We start from the raw sequence: 15347 nt of genomic DNA on the forward strand, positions 1-15347 counted from the left end.
TCTATGCATACCAAAATTGCCCTTATTTCCTTGAAGTTGAGTGTGGCTATTTGACTTGCTTTGGCCAGTGAACTGTGAGTAAAAGTGATGTGTCCCTTTAGGGGACAAGCACTTAAGAACCTAAGAACAATTCTTCATGCGTGCTTCACAGTTGGGGGGTGCAGCCCTAAGCTTCATGGTGATATGATAGGAACTCAAAATGGCGGCCCTCCATCAGCTTGGGTACCTGAGCCTGCTTTGAACAGAAAGTGTGAGAAACAGACCTTTGTGGTCTTAAGCCACTGAGGTTTTAGCATTGTTACCATGGCAGGCATCACCTAGGGTAATCTGAGACAAGGTTCATCTGCATGATCTTTGAGCTTCTCAAAGAACTAGAATACAACATTTAGACTTCTGATCACATCCTGAAAAGCTGGGAGATAAGGAAAACTGTTGATTCCACCCCCACTCCCCGTTACTCCCCGTCCAGCGGCTTCCCCGTCTACCATCAGTTTTTGACTTCCAGGAAGATTTCTTTCTCAGAGCCCCTCATCCAGGAGCTCTCCATTAGGCGGCAGTTACAGGGGGAGGCCCGTCTCCGGTTTCCTCCATTCCAGAGCCTGATCCCCAAACTGTCCCCACCCACTAGTCCTCACACCTAACCTTGTCATAGGGCGACTATTACCCCTCCCAAGGTGTCACAAACAAAAAGAAGCTGCAGCTGGCGCCACTGCAGTATCCAGGCAGGGCAGCCAGGCTGCGCTCTATCCTCACTGCTGCTTGGGCTTGGCTGAGCCGGGAGAAGCAGCATTCTCTAGGGACTGAAGCCTTCTCAAGTGGGATCAAAAATGAGTGTGAGGAGAATACTCATCCCGGGCTCTGTGTGAATTTGGGGTGAGTTCTCTTAGTTCTCCAGCTCCGGTTACTTTCTAGTTTCTAGCGGCTAGTGAGCTGCCCGGCTAGTGCTACTGGGACTCCTAAGTCTTCCCGGGCTTTTCCCAAGCCCACCGAGCTTGCCATCTTTGCACACTTGCAAAAGCCGTAAACGGCGGGGCTTAGCGCAACCAGAGATCCAGCAACCCGACCGCGGCCAGGATCAAAGGTCAGCGGGGCGGCCAAGAGGCCGAGCCTGCGCAGTCCCGCTCCCGCCTTGGAAAGAAAGGGTGGCGACAACGCGGGCTTGGTACACCGGCATGCTCGCAAGAGGCGGGAAAGCTGTAGGTCGGACCGCCGCGTCCCTCTTTGCTTGCCGGGTCCACCAGCCTGCCTAGCGAGTCTGGCCTCGGGCACTCAGGCCCCGGGGACGTGGGGCGAGAGAAAGGCCGCGCGCTTCTGACTCATCAATCTCCAACCCCCTTCTCGCGCGCGCTCCAAGTCTCAGGACTTTGGACCTGGGCACTCTTTCGTGGGGGCGCGGCGACAGCATCTGGGGAACCCCAGCTTTGCCAAGCGCCAGCCCCCAGCCCTCACCGGCTCCGATGCAGTCTGTGGGAGGGATATGGACCCAGAGTCTGCTCTCAGTTGCCCTGGCTAGGGTAGCGGCATCCCGGAGCAGGACGGCCCGCCCGGCTCCACCCCGCACGCAGGCCAGTGGTCGCGTCCGAGACAACTCTCGGCTAGGCCTCGACTTGAGCGCCTCGCGTCACTCAGCAGATGCACAGCGCCCCAGCGGCGGAGGGCAGGCTCTTCATTTCCCAGCAGGCCGCAGGGCAGCGGGGCATGCTGGGATGTGTAGTCTCCAGCGAGTAGACAGCAACTGGATCGAAGGCTGGAAGGCAGCTCCCTGAATTGGATTCAAGAGTTGGCGTGTGCGAGAACTGGGGCTTGGAGTGCAGGGGATTGTGAGAGCTGGACAGAAGAGCACAGCGAGATGAGGCAGTTGTGAAGGTGTATGGGCGGGCAGAGGGGAAGGCTGGACGCAGCTTTTAGGGTGGCGAGACCAGGGAGGCTGTGGTCCAGGTGTGTCTTCTAGCGAGGCAGGGGAAAAAGGGGAGGCTTGCTTTGAGTGAGAGTCGAAGGCACCGCCTGGGACTTCATGCCAGTGTCGAGGGAGGCCGGCTAGCTTCTGAGTTTGCTGGGGTGGGACACTGGAGCGTCTGGAGAGCCTCCTCGGGGTGGGGGAGACGCACCTGTCTGCTTCCGCTTGTCCGGCTCACTCGCTTGTCCTGGTTCCTGTGCTGGCCCCCGTGGAACCGTTGTCCAAACTAGGAACGTCCTCCAACTCGGAGAGGCCCTGAGATCCAAAGAAGCAGATTGTAGGAGTGAGAAAGAAGCCCTAGAAGCAGCTTCGTTCTAACCCATTTCCACCACCCTGAGCTTGCTCTTCCAGTACCTTACTTGGGCAGCTTCCTAATGCTCTCCCACCCTTCTAGCCCCAACCATTTAGATACCCAGTTCCCTCTTAGCCACCATTACAGGGGAAATGGCCAACGCCAGAAAGCCAATCAGTTTTAAGTCTAGGATTATTTTCACTTCCTTTTGACCCGTTGTTTTTCCTTCAGCATCGTGGATCAGGGTAGACTGAAAATACTGGCTGGCAGCTGACTGTCCTGTCCTCCCAGCCCCCAGTACCTCGTGCAGCTCCTCGTAGCGCAGACTCCGGCTCCTGCAGCAGCAGCCTGGCTTCCTCTGGCTCAGCAGGAAGAGGGCATATGCCGAGGCCAGCACTCCCCCTAGGGTGAATGCCTCAGCGCTGAGCTGCACCACCAGCAAGCCAGCCAGCTGTGGGGAGATGGGGCGGAGGATGCTGCAGGGACCCAGCACCTCTTTGCTTTGCCCTTTCTGCCCTCCATCTCTTTTTGCTCCCTCCTTCTCCCACCTTCCCCTTCATGCACTTGTACCTGGGAGGGGGCAGGTAGGGCAGGCCCCAAGGCTGTCTTCAACACCTCGACCACCACCACAATGAAGCCCAAGATCAGGTTGAAAATGTTGAATATCATCATGGTGCGCACCTGCCAGACACTCAGCTCAGCCTTGGCCAGCCTGGGGGGCTTATTCCAACATCAAGTCCCACCTGCAGCCTTGCTGAAAATAAAACCCAAATCCTGCTTCTCCACCTCCAACTAGGGTCATCATCCTGTACCTTTCTTGTGCTCCCTCATTAGTCTTTTAGGCCAGTGACAGATAGACAGATGAGAGGATTAGTCATCTCTTAGAGGACCACGTACTTCCTGTATGGAGCGGGTTCTGTGTGTGTGTGTGGGGGGGGGTGGACAGGAGTGCAGTCTCTTCTCTCACCTTCCAGAGGCGGGGTGCTCTTCGAAGCTCAAGGGTGACAGCCCCAGTGAGAAGACCCTGAATGGTGAGATGGGCAAGTGTGTACCTCTGATCTCATTAGGGTGCGGCCCCAGGATCTTCCTCCCTTCCACCCTCCCTTGCGGTGGGTCTTACTGAGACTCCAGGCCCGAGTGGCAGTGCTGTGGTCATGTGACAAGCAGAGTTCAGGCAGGCGACTGAGACAGCCAAGGGCACCACAGCTATGGCCAGCCATAGCTGGCTGACCTGGGGGCCAACACAGGGTGGTTGAGGGAGCACTGTCAGGAATTCCTCTCCCTCCTCACAAGCCCTGCCTCTTCCAGAGATCACTAATGATTGACGGCGGAGGGCAGTTTTCCAGCAAGCGCAGAGAGGGAAGTGATCACTTCATCTTTGCTGCCTCGCATTAGAGTTTGCTTCCTTTTCTGTATGCACCCCCCCCCCCCCACCATGCACATGAGAGAAGCTACTTGGAGATTCGGGGTCTTGTCTCCACCCTCCTCCCACTCAGAGCAGTTTCTGGCACATGATAGGTGCTTGCTAAATATGCATGGAAATGGATTGGATATAAGTGGACATGCTGAGAGGGTAGGACAGCCTGCCTCACCGCCAGCACCAAGAGGTGCCCACTGTGCCTATGTCTTGCCCAGTGCTGCAGCTTTTCCAGACGAAGGCTGGGTCGCTCCTGCTGGCGCCGACCACCTGCATCCTCCATTGTGGGCCACAACAGCTGGGTGCTTCCTAGGCTAGGGAACACATTATGGAGCCTCTGTCCAGCAGGAGCCACAACAGAGAACAACATCTCTTTCCACTCCCCCTCTGCCCTCTCCCAGTGTCTAGGGGTTGAGGCTCTGGGCCTCACACCTACCTGGTCTGAAGCAGCTACTTCAGAAGGGTGGGACGCCCTGGGTCCTGGTGTGCTTGAGGGGCTTGGTAGTTCAGAGAAGACGGCAAACTTGTCCTGGTAAAGAACGGCTGTCAGGACTGGGACGTGGTGGGGCAAAGGTCCCTACAAGGACCTACGGATCCAGGAAGTGGCCCTGGGTAGACACCAGTCTTGTTCTTTCCACAAGACACACAGTGCTGCCTCGCTCTGTTCCCATTTCCTGTGGCCCCTACAGCTGCCCAACCTCGATTGCTCTTCTGGATTCCCTCACCTCATCCCCACGACACCATAACTCTGAATGTGCCCCTCATTTCTATCTGATCTCTCTCCTTTCTTTGGCTTCCTCCTCAAATTACTTGCTCTTCCCCTAGCAAGATCCAGATTACCGTCTGGATTGGTCCCTTGTCATTACTTGCAGCTTTGTCCCCAGACCAGGTTAAGTTTTGATTCTCCTGGCTTTCCTGCCTCTCACTTTATGGAGAGCTTTTCCTCTCCCTCCTTTCTTGAAAGGTTTACTCTGAGTTGGACACTGACTAAGAAGATGGAGAGGAGCTCTGTAGTGGGAATTTTTTTTTTTTTTTTGACTCTGATAAGCTTAAGCTAGATGTATGGAGAAGATGATCCCCAAAAGGTCAATCTTGGGAAAGATATCACTGCCACAATATTTAAAAATTCACTTATTTTCATTTTATTGAAAATCAGAAAGGCAGAGATAAACAGAGATCATCCATCTGCTGGTTATCTCCCCAAATTTTTGCAACAGCCATGGCTGGGCCAAGCCAAAGCCAGGAGCCAGGAATGAGTTCCTGGTCTCTCACATGGGTGGTGGATGGCAAGTAGCATTGCAGCCATCATCTGCTGCTTCCCAGGGCCCGCATTAGCAGGAATTTGGATCCGAAGTGGAGCTGAGACTCAGGACTGGAAACTAGGCATGCGGGATGCCAGGAATCCCAAATTGAGTCTTAAGTGCTATGCAAAACACTATTGAAACACTGTTTGAAACAGAAGATGCCTTGCAGGCAGAGGAGCTATCAGCTCTACCATTTTCCAGCTGTGTGACCCTGGGTACGTTGTTTTACCTGCTTGAACCCCGATTTGTTCACTGATAACATGGGGTTAAGAATGGGACTGTGATGAGTTTTTGATTCACGGTGGGTGCTTAGTAACCATTGGTGTTGCTGATGAGGTCACACTGATGTGCCCGCTGCCCACATACCACCTGGCTTATTCAGAAACTAAGCTGGAGACACTCACCTTTACAGTAAGAAGCAGAACCAGCTGGGCCCACATGTCTAGCGCTCAGAGGTGGAAGAGGCCTATCTTAGTGCAGAACTGTTCAAACTCCCCATCTACCTGGGTGACCTTGAGCAGGTTGTTTAATCTCTGTTTCCTTATCTATAGAGGGAAGTTAATAATACCAATCTCAAGGGGTTGCCTTGGGCATTAAAAGAGAAAATGCATATGAATCAGCTTGGCCCAGCAAAGCTCAATAAATGTTAGCAGCTATTATCATCATCATTATTTATTATTATTGATAGAAGACGACTGAGAAGATCCCTAAGGATCAGTAGCAGCAGATGGGGGTCCTGGGAAGCAAGTGGTCTTCTTGGTAAACCACTCTGCCCCCTCAGCGTGCAGGTTTAACATTCTGGGAGGGCTGTATCCACCCTTTTCTTTCCTGGAGAGTGGGATTCACATTTTCCAAGGATCCGGAGAACCGTGTGCCTCTGGTCCTCTCTCCTCAATCCCCACGCGTGGTAACTTTATTTGATGGCCATGTGAGATGTTGAGTCTGCAGGCCAGTGGGGGAAGGAGACTCCTCGAGCCTTGTTTTTCCTTATCTGTAAGTGGGGGCTAATTATATTGCAGGATTGTTGCAAGGATTACATACCATTAAGTAGGCGACCACGCGTTCAGTTCCCGTGGAGCTCACAAGCAGCTTTGTAGCCCCTGTCTAGACCACAGTCTCCTGGAGGGAGGGCACCCCTCCCCCTCATCTGTGCATCCCCCACAGCGCTGAGCAAGGGCCTGGTACTTTGTAAGCACTTAGTCAATATTTGTTGAATTGAAGAGCCACTAAAAAGACCTTAAGGAATGGGAAACGGCATTCGAGAGAAAGAAGCTGGAATTGTTTATCAAGAACAGAAGGGACCGAACAGTAACTTTAATCATGTTTCTTATACGGCAGACATTAACTATCTCTATCATCGCCCCTCCTCCTCCCCAAAAAGAGAGACAGAAATTGTAAGGGAGAGGCTCTGAGATAAAACCCCAGGAAGAACTTCCCGAGTCTGTGCATGTTGGGGCAGACAGCGGCAGAGCCAACTCCTTCCCTGGTATGTCCGGGTTCAGGGTGGGAGGGGCAGCCCTGCTTGGAGGCTGGGGGAAGGACGAGATGACCTTTCAAAATCTCTTCCAGTCTCCTGTTGGAATCGCCCGTGCGCCCCACCCCCGCTCCTTCCCGCCCTCCCTCCCTCCGACAGCGCCCCCCAGCCTCCGCACGGCCCGCACCCCGCCCCTGGCGGCCGCCTCTCGCGGCTCCCGGGGTCCCCAGCTCCCTGTCCCCAGAGCCAGAGCTCTGCTCCCGCGCGGCTCCCAGCCCCGCCGCGCCGCCCCCCGCATGCTAATGGCCGGGCCGCCTCCCGCCGCACACAATGCGGGCCAGGGCCGGGGGCGGGGGACCGGGGAGGGGGCGGGGGCCGGGCCGGGGGCGGGGGGGCCGGGGCCCGGCGCATCTCCCCCGGCCCCACGTAACGCTGACGCCCGCGCCGCCGGCCCGCCGCCCGCCGCCGCCGCCGCCGCCCGCTCCGCCGCCGCCCGCCCGGGGCTCGTGAGTAGCCGCTCCCCCCACTCCCGGCTCCCCCCCCCTCGCCCGCCACCCGGCCCCCGCCCCCAGCCCCCTCCCCCCTCCCGGAGCGGGGGGGGGCCGCTCCGCGCGCCCGGCTCGGAGCAGGTGCAGGGGGCGGGGGCGGGGGAGGGGCGCCGGCTCGGCCCCAAGCAAACTTCGCCCAGAGCTCCTGGGGGGCGGGGTGGGGGTGGCGGCCTCGGAAGCCCTGAGAGCTAGGGGGGGCCCTGGCGAAGGGGGGGCCAGGTGGGGGGCCCGGGGGAGCGGACACCAAGGGGGAAGGGCCAGCCGGGGGGGGGGCCTGGCGGTGGGGGTGGCGTCTTTGTAGGGGCCCGAAGGCAGGGCGCCAGGGGGCCTGGGGGCGCGGGGTGGCCGAGCAGCCAGGCTGAGCGGATGAGCGCCCCCCGGCCCAGGTAGGGCTGGTGGGGGAGGGGGAAGGAACCCAAACTCTCCGGGAGTGGGGGGGAGGGGGGAGGGGAGAGGATGGGGGGTGCTTCCCTCTCTGCGTCCCAAACAAAGTGTCACAAAGAGCTCGGCCCGCGGCAGCAGCGGAGGCGGCTGTAACTCAGCTTTTGTTCTCCCAGCCCGGGTAGAGGAGCGCAGGCTTCCCTATCTCCCAACCCTGTCCCCCATCTTCCGTGCAGCTTATCTGCCCCGGGAGGGGTCTGGGGTGCTGCCGGGAGGACCTCTCACGGGGGATCACAGGTCCTATCCTACTTGCCAACCGATTTCTCTTGGTGGGGGGGTGTTCCCATGGGCCTTCTTGCCCTCCCTCCGCCTCCCCCGCCCTCCTTCTGAAGAGCGAGGCTTCTGTGGGTGCCATGACTGGACTTTTTTCTAGGGTCAGCTCCAGTTCTGGGGGCTTAGGACCGTCTGCGTGCCCCCTCCCCCAAACCCAGGTCCTCCCGGAACTTTCGGAGGCGGGGTCGAGTCAGGACATGCCTCTGGGGCGAGATTCACCACTGTGGGGTTGGCAGCAGGTGTTCCTTCCTCCAGCCTCCTGCTGTGCATTTGGGGCCCATGGCTGGGGGTCTCCGCCCCCTGCTTCAGGCTGTGAGGATGGAGGGGAGAAGGCTTTACCGGGAACTTATTCTCAAAGGTGGGCAAGCTGCATAGTGGGGTGGGCTTAGCTGTCTGAATAGCGAGATCCGAGTGCCTTGGACAGGAAACCATAAAAGTGAGCTGCTGGCAGCTCTGTGTGGTCAAGGTGGTCCCCACTGGGGACCACCGAAGATGATGCCTTTCCTTTTAACCCCGTCTAGTTCAGGGGTAATCATAATTGTTGCCAGACCCAGGAGGTGTGTAGGGTTCTCAGCAGAGGGGAAAATGCCAAGTCCGCAGAGATGGCCATGGACAGAGGCCCAGTTACAGTTTGAACCCAGGGGTCCTGAACCTTTGACGGTCAAAGCCGTGAGGGACAGCCTTTGTGGTCCTCTGTTTTGCAGATGCTTCTGTGTACTTGTCCTTGTTTCTGTGTCTTTTTCCCCAGCTATTGCATCATTGCCTGCACAGTAAGGGTACATGGTGCACACGCGCCTCCCCACCAGTGGGTCCTAGCATGGGACAGTCCTTGGCCTGTTGCTTTGGAAAGATTTCTGCTCCCTATCCCTGGCCCTGCAGCCCTATAGAATCCAAATAAGGGCAAGATAACCCCTGATGCCCAGTGGGGGTGGAAAGTAGGTCAGTGCTACTGTCTGGCCAAGTCTCGTGGATGGTGTTTAAGGCCTGACAATAGAGAGCTGAGAGTGGTGTCCACAGGCAGTGCACACACGATCATGCCGGCTCCCAGAATCCCGTCCCTGTGAGCCCCTGCCCTCTACTGAGAAGAGCCCACGGGCTCAGGTACGTGGCACCTGGTCTGCCGTGGAGATGATTGATGCAGGACTCCTGGCTGGGCCTGGCAGGGCCTCTTAGGGAGGCTGGTCTTGAGCCATCTTCTGGGAAGCTCCCTGCTAGGGAGTACAGCCCCAGCTCCGGCCTTCTCTGTAGCACTGTATTTCCATCCCGGAAACTACTCTGCAGAGCAAGGTTTTCGGTGGTTGTGTTTTGACGGAGGAAGCTGCGCCCCATTCCTGCTTGTCTGGCCTCCGATACGAGGTGTTTTGCTTGCTCTCTTCCAGGCGGTTTTCAGGGCCCTGGAATCGTCCTAGAATCTGAGTATGTGCCATAGGTTAGTCAGCTATGACCATGCAGTATTCCCAGCCTCCCCCTCCCCACGGCCATCTGCTTCCTCTGAATACACCAGATTGGCTGTACACCAGGATGTTCCGGGAGTCCCCAGGAGAGCAGCAGAATGTGACGGACCCACATTCGCCGCCTCAGTGCTCATTCCAGGATGCACAGACTGTCGCTGTCAGGACACTGCTTATAGCTAACTAAAATTCTTCAGTTACATCTATTTTCTATTACCTCTGTCTTTTCTCAGTGACATTCAAAAGGCCAAAATAATCCCTCTGGTACTACTGAATTTTTTTTCCCGTATGGTTCTCAGATAGGGATTTAAGAAGAACAGAGAAAAAGAAGAAATCCTCTAGCTTTTTTTTTTTTTCTTCCCCCAATGTTCGTGGTGCTAAAATGGCAAACATGGTCCCTCTAGGACTTCATCACTCTATCTATGGTACTGAGGTGGCCAAAGTGGCTTGTTTGGTAGCCCACTGCACTCTCCATGGTACTGAAGGGGATGGCCATTTGTTTTAACGTCTCTCTAGGTCCCGAGGAGTCCTGTGACTTAGAACCACAGAACTTTCCAGCTCGAAGGGAACTGTCCGCATAAACTGGCCCAGCCCCCTTTGTTTCGCAGAAGAGTGATCTGGGAGGTTAAATGATTTACTCCAGGTTGTAGGGCTATTAGTGGTCGGACTCGGCCCACGGTCGCCTTGTACCCCTCAGTCCTGTTCTCACTCAGTGAGCCTGTCCAGTGGGTCCTGCCAGGCCCTTGGTCCCAGGAGAGGGGCTGATTTGGAGGATGCAGGGGATGAGGGCAGGTGCCCTAATTTGGAGCTCCAGAATTACACATATTAAGAGGTGGTAGAGGTCATTTAGTGACCTTTGGGTAAGGACACTTTCTTAATCCCCTGTTAATCATACTCCCATAACCCAGATTCACACGGAGCAGCACCCTGTCCCTTCACGGCGCCTTACCATACCCACTGTGTGTCAAAGTTAGATGCCTCGAACTCTGGAGTCTTCTCTCTCTGCCGAGAGGCAGGGCTGACTCCTGGCCCAGTTCTCCTCTACTAAAGATCCCTAAGCAAAGGAAGACTGGAGTCCTATTCTCTCTCAGTAACTCGTTTCAGTCTCCTAATGCCTGTTGCAAGGAAGTTCTTTATACCTGCCACAGTCTGTGCTAGGCAGAGAAATAGGCTAGGCCCACGGCCCTGGAGCCTTGGGCAGAGACAGCACCACGTGAGGGCAAGAAGGTAGACTGGACGGTTTCTGGGCCTGCTTCCCTAACTCTTCATTTCTGGGGTTGCCCTGAAGTCCTAGGGCTACTCACTTACCTCGCCTGCGGCTTAGCACCCGCACCCCCACCCCCACCCCCATCTTCCTCTTCAGTGCGCTCCTTCCCCAGCCCGGGAGCTCTGCACAGCCCGGGCCTGGGGAATTTTAGCCTGGAGAATTTTAACCCCTTCCTGCTCCGAGCATGTGCTGAGCCCCTATCTGTGCAGATGGCCCGGCCCCGCCCCCCGGCCCTCACTCCAGCCTCTTGAGCTCCGAGCCAGTGTAATCCTCCTCTTGTGTGTGTGAGGGAGCCTCTCCCCTGCCGAGAGGAGGGAAGCCTGCTTCAAACTGCCTGGACAAAGGGGCAGAGATGCCCCAGCAAACCCCAGGCGCCCAGGCTGGAGACGAGGGGAAGAATCCTCTGTGGTGTCGGCAGGTTTAACCCCTTCCAGAGGCTGGCAGTGCCCCTTAACTTCCACTCCTCCCCCAACTCCCCCCTCCTCCCTTCTCCCTCCGGCTCGCTCTCCCCCTTCACGCCCCTCCCCCTCTGTCTGTCTCCAGACTCTCCGCTGCTGGGAGGTGTTTCTCTCCCATGCATGAATGAGTCTCTGTAATGAATGGAAATGAATGGATCAGGAATCCAGGCGGAGGGAGGGAGGATGAGGGAGAAAGACAGAAAGACAGGGTAAGGGCAGAAGGGAGGACTGTGGAAGCTGCAACGTGTGGCTCTCCACTCAGGTTTCTGGGCGCTCCAGAGCGCGGCAAGCCCACCCCGTGTGCGTGACCGGTGCCCAGCCCTACCCAAAGGGGAGGGGACAGGTATCCTGTGATGGCCTCCCCCACCGCCAGGGGGTGGGCTGCTGCTGCTGGTGCTGCCGGCCAGGCCTTTAAAAACGTCTCAACTGGGGAAAGAAATCTGGGTTATCAAAGAGCCCCGAGGGCCTGGCAAACCCAGGGGGCAGTTGTGAGGACGCCGCTGCCCCCACCCCGCGTGCGCCCCCCCCCCCTGCATCAAGATGCCGGAAGGGGGGAGGGATGGGTTTGGTGCCTGCAAGGTGCAGAGACGCTAGGGTTGGGGCTAACTCGCTGCACCGTGCAAATCAGGGCTCATCTTTTCCTCCCAATCTGTTTCTCTCGCTTTAGCTCCTCAGCACCTGTTGCCTTCATTAGCAGCTTTTCCTCCTCTTCCCTGCACTCCCCAGAACCAAAGAATGTGAAGGGGGTCCATGGAGGTGAGTGATGCCCCGGCCTGAATCTGCAGGTGCCCCTGCTACTCCCCTCTCTCCTGCCCGAATCACCCTCCCGGTGTCCTTCCTGGCCCCCGGGGCCCAATTCCCACCCATCCCCTAACTTGGTGAGTTGCGTGGTGCTCGGTTCAGGCCCCAGCCCACTCCGCCCTCCCCCGTGCCTTTGCTTCCCTAGCGCTCTACACGCATCTTTCCCTCCAGGGCTCACGTCCCCGCGCCCCAGGCGGCCACTTAGCGCCGTCACCACCAGCCTTCGAAGGCGAGCTGGATCTGCAGCGCTACTCAAACGGGCCAGGCGTGAGCGCGGGGTCGCCCGGGATGGGAGCGGTGGGCTGGTCTGAAAGTCGTGCGGGCGAACGGCGCTTCCCTTGCCCTGTGTGTGGAAAGCGCTTCCGCTTCAACTCCATCCTGGCTTTGCACCTGCGGGCGCACCCAGGCGCCCAGGCCTTCCAGTGCCCGCACTGCGGTCACCGCGCGGCACAGCGGGCTCTGTTGCGCTCGCATCTGCGCACGCACCAGCCCGAGCGCCCACGCAGCCCCGCCGCACGCCTGTTGATGGAATTGGAGGAGCGCGCGCTGCTGCGCGAGGCCCGGCAGGGGAGAGCCCGCAGCTCAGGGGCCGTGCAGGCCGCTCCTACCGCTGAGGGTCTGGCGCGGCCTCAGGGCCCGTCGCCATCCGCCTTCCGTTGCCCCTTCTGCAAAGGCAAGTTTCGCACCTCTGCGGAGCGGGAACGCCACCTGCACATCTTGCACAGGCCTTGGAAGTGTGGCCTGTGCAGTTTCGGTTCCAGCCACGAGGAGGAGCTGCTGCACCACAGCCTGACAGCCCACGGCGCTCCGGAGCGCCCCCTGGCGGCCACCTCCGCTGCACCCCAGCCTCAACCTCCGCCCCAGCCCGAACCCAGATCTGTGCCGGAGCCAGAGCCCGAGCCCGAACGCGAGGCCACTCCGGCTCCTGTTCCTGCTGCTCCTGAGGAGCCGCCCGCGCCTCCAGAGTTCCGCTGCCAGGTGTGCGGCCAGAGCTTTACACAGTCCTGGTTTCTCAAGGGGCACATGCGCAAGCACAAGGCCTCATTCGACCACGCGTGTCCCGTGTGTGGCCGCTGCTTCAAGGAGCCCTGGTTCCTTAAGAACCACATGAAGGTGCACGCCAGCAAGCTGGGCCCTCTGCGTGCCCCGGGGCCTGGCTCGGCGCCTGCCCGCGCCCCCCAGCCTCCTGACCTGGGCCTGCTGGCCTATGAGCCGCTGGGCCCTGCACTGCTCTTGGCCCCGGCGCCTACCCCGGCCGAACGCCGTGAGCCCCCAAGCCTCTTGGGCTACTTGAGCCTGCGTGCCGGCGAGGCCCGGCCCAACGGTGAAGGCGCTGAACCTGGGGCCAGCCGCAGCTTCGGTGGCTTCCGCCCGCTGCCCTCTGCTCTCCCGGCCCGAGCTCGCCGGCACCGTGCGGAAGAGCAGGAAGAGGAGGAGGAGGTGGTGGAGACCGAGGAGGAAACCTGGGCCCGGGGCAGGTCGCTGGCCCCTCTGGCTTCTGTGCACCCGCGTGCGGGCGAGGGGCCGGGGCACTCCGCACCTGCCGCGGGCACGCAGGCGAGACCGACGGGCACGCAGGGTATGTGGGACCCTCCTCTCTTGAAGCGCTGGATAAAAAACAACCACCATGGCCCCTCCCCACCCCCAGCCCGCTCCCTTTTCTTCCCTGAGCCTTGCCGCCCTCTGAGAGCACTAAACTCCCAAATGAGACAAACCCAGCTCCTTGGGAGTCCCAAGCCTGGTTCCAGCTGGGCGCGAGGGGCAGCGAGCCTGCGGGGTGAGCCTGAGGGCGCGCGACCAAGCGCCCCCCTGACTTGCCCCGCTCCCCTGCGCCACCGCGTGTCTTGCAGAGGAAAACGGGCTGTTGGTTGGAGGGACCCGGCCTGAAGGGGGCCGGGGGGCCACCGGCAAGGATTGTCCCTTCTGCGGAAAGTCTTTCCGCTCGGCGCATCACCTCAAGGTGCATCTGCGAGTGCACACAGGTGAGTGCTGGGAGCCCCTGCAGTGGGTAGAGGAACACCGCACAGGAGGAATTGTGGAGGGGCTGCGCACCCTTCTTAGGGTGGGGGCGGGCAGGCAGAGGCAGTGCCTCGAGCTGGTTGCGGGGATGAAGTCTGCAAATTGAGAAGGCAGTGAGCGCACACACTTATCGTGTCTCCCCCCCCCCCCACCAGGTGAGCGCCCCTACAAGTGTCCGCACTGTGACTACGCGGGCACCCAGTCGGGCTCGCTCAAGTATCACCTGCAGCGCCACCACCGGGAGCAGAGGAGCGGGGCAGGCCCCGGGCCACCCCCGGAGCCGCCGCCCCCTTCCCAGCGGGGTTCGGCCCCACCATCTGGAACCAAGCAGGCGCAGCAGCCTTCGACCTGGGTGGAGGGCGCCGCAAGTCCCCGGCCTCCGAGCGGTCCCGGGCCCGGGTCCCGTCGGAAGCCCGCCAGCCCCGGGAGGACCCTGCGCAACGGGCGAGGCGGTGAGGCCGAACCCCTGGACCTGTCCCTGCGGGCGGGGCCGGGGAGCGAGGCCGGGCCGGGGGGCGCCCTCCACCGCTGCCTCTTCTGCCCCTTTGCCACTGGAGCCGCTGAGCTCATGGCCTTGCACCTGCAGGTGCACCACAGCCGCCGGGCCCGCGGCCGCCGGCCGCCCCAGGCGGACGCGTCTCCACCCTATGCCCGTGCGCCCTCAGGAGAGACCCCTCCAAGCCCCCCGCTGGAGGGGGAGGAGGGCCCCGGGCTGTCGAGGTCCGGAGAGGCAGGGCTGGGGGGACAAGAGCGGTAGGGAGCCCTCGTAGGGGTGAGTAGCAGTAGTGAGCTCACCCCGCGGGAGCGGGGGAGCGCTAGAGGTAGTTGGGTAGAGCAGCCAGCAGGGGGCAGCGTGGGACCCATATCCCAGCCCCAGGCGGACCGGAGGTGGAGGGGGCAGCGGGCAGAGGAGGGTGGGCAGGCTGAACCCATCCAGCCCAGGGGAGTCACAGTGCCTTAGACGTGGCAGAGGTGAGGGTCAAAGAACGGGGTCCCAGGACAGGCAGAGAAGGGCGTGTCCCTGGCGAGGCGCCGCTCTGCCAGTCTTTGCTGGTCCATAGGCGTGAGAGTCTATTTTTGTATAAGGGTTGGGGGTGGGGGGCACTGTACCCTTCTAGCCCCGGCGGGGCCGTGTAGACGTTGCTATTTTTGGTACGATTCCTGTCATCCCTGTCTCAGAGTCGTGTCCCCAATAAACAGGTGTCTTGAGGCACAGAGCCCTGTGTCTGCCTCTGTGCTGGCCCCTACCCCCATCTCTGGGCCCCTCTGTCCATGAAGTAGTCAAGAGCTTGTTAAGAGATGCAGGATCTTGGCCTGTACCCTAGGCTTGGGACTCAGTAGCTCTAGGTGAGACCCAAGAATGAACACTTAATGAGGAGCCTACGCGGTTCTCATGCACTGTGGCCTGAGGCCCTCATTTGGAAAACTGCTGGATGAGCTGGTGCCACCCCCCCCACCCCCCCAGTTCGTGGTCAGCCTGCAGCTGTGGGTGCAGGTGGGAGGAGAAGCTTTGTGGAGGGCTTTGGGCCCTGGGAGCTACTGTAGAGGAGGCACATTCTCCCTGGCAGGTGCATGGGCTTTAGTCCAGTGAGGGGTAGGGGGCCTTTTGTCTTGTGTTCCAGTTAGCGGCTGGGGGACAGGAAGT

The 15347-nt window shown here is 59.5% G+C and overlaps 2 protein-coding genes across 4 annotated transcripts in view; one reads left to right on the forward strand and one right to left on the reverse strand.

The window, feature by feature from the left end:
• TMEM253 (transmembrane protein 253) overlaps positions 1 to 6299 on the reverse strand; it is a 39276-nt gene extending 32977 nt beyond the window's left edge. The window contains exons 1-8 of the mRNA XM_051822617.2: positions 6012 to 6299; positions 4103 to 4195; positions 3842 to 3980; positions 3370 to 3480; positions 3217 to 3273; positions 2820 to 2930; positions 2551 to 2700; positions 486 to 2212 (exon numbers count right to left, since the gene is read on the reverse strand). Coding sequence (XP_051678577.1) covers positions 2132 to 2212; positions 2551 to 2700; positions 2820 to 2930; positions 3217 to 3273; positions 3370 to 3480; positions 3842 to 3949 — 618 coding nt within the window. The 5' untranslated portion in view covers positions 3950 to 3980; positions 4103 to 4195; positions 6012 to 6299 and the 3' untranslated portion in view covers positions 486 to 2131. The remainder of the gene's footprint in view (positions 1 to 485; positions 2213 to 2550; positions 2701 to 2819; positions 2931 to 3216; positions 3274 to 3369; positions 3481 to 3841; positions 3981 to 4102; positions 4196 to 6011) is intronic.
• On the forward strand, positions 734 to 14919 carry ZNF219 (zinc finger protein 219). Of its 3 annotated transcripts, none has more exons than XM_051822610.2 (5): positions 734 to 873; positions 11550 to 11638; positions 11855 to 13262; positions 13534 to 13665; positions 13858 to 14919. In XM_051822610.2, the coding sequence occupies exons 2-5, from the start codon at positions 11633 to 11635 to the stop codon at positions 14457 to 14459; spliced, it is 2148 nt and encodes a 715-aa protein (XP_051678570.1). In that variant the 5' UTR covers positions 734 to 873; positions 11550 to 11632; the 3' UTR covers positions 14460 to 14919. The 3 variants fall into 3 exon arrangements, with proteins under 3 accessions (XP_051678570.1, XP_008267552.1, XP_069910036.1); XM_008269330.4 differs by lacking the exon at positions 734 to 873 and adding an exon at positions 6436 to 6456; XM_070053935.1 differs by lacking the exon at positions 734 to 873 and adding an exon at positions 6631 to 6950.
• Positions 14920 to 15347: the final 428 nt, after the last annotated feature.

This window comes from Oryctolagus cuniculus, chromosome 12, assembly GCF_964237555.1.
Source record: "Oryctolagus cuniculus chromosome 12, mOryCun1.1, whole genome shotgun sequence".
In the NCBI taxonomy this organism is placed as follows: domain Eukaryota; kingdom Metazoa; phylum Chordata; class Mammalia; order Lagomorpha; family Leporidae; genus Oryctolagus; species Oryctolagus cuniculus.

Excerpts from the sequence above, each read along its gene's own strand:
- ZNF219 (XM_051822610.2), top strand. Across the intron at positions 13,263-13,533 it reads GAGACCGACGGGCACGCAGG|AGGAAAACGGGCTGTTGGTT; the intron begins GTATGTGGGACC and ends CGTGTCTTGCAG. Across the intron at positions 13,666-13,857 it reads GCATCTGCGAGTGCACACAG|GTGAGCGCCCCTACAAGTGT; the intron begins GTGAGTGCTGGG and ends CCCCCCCACCAG.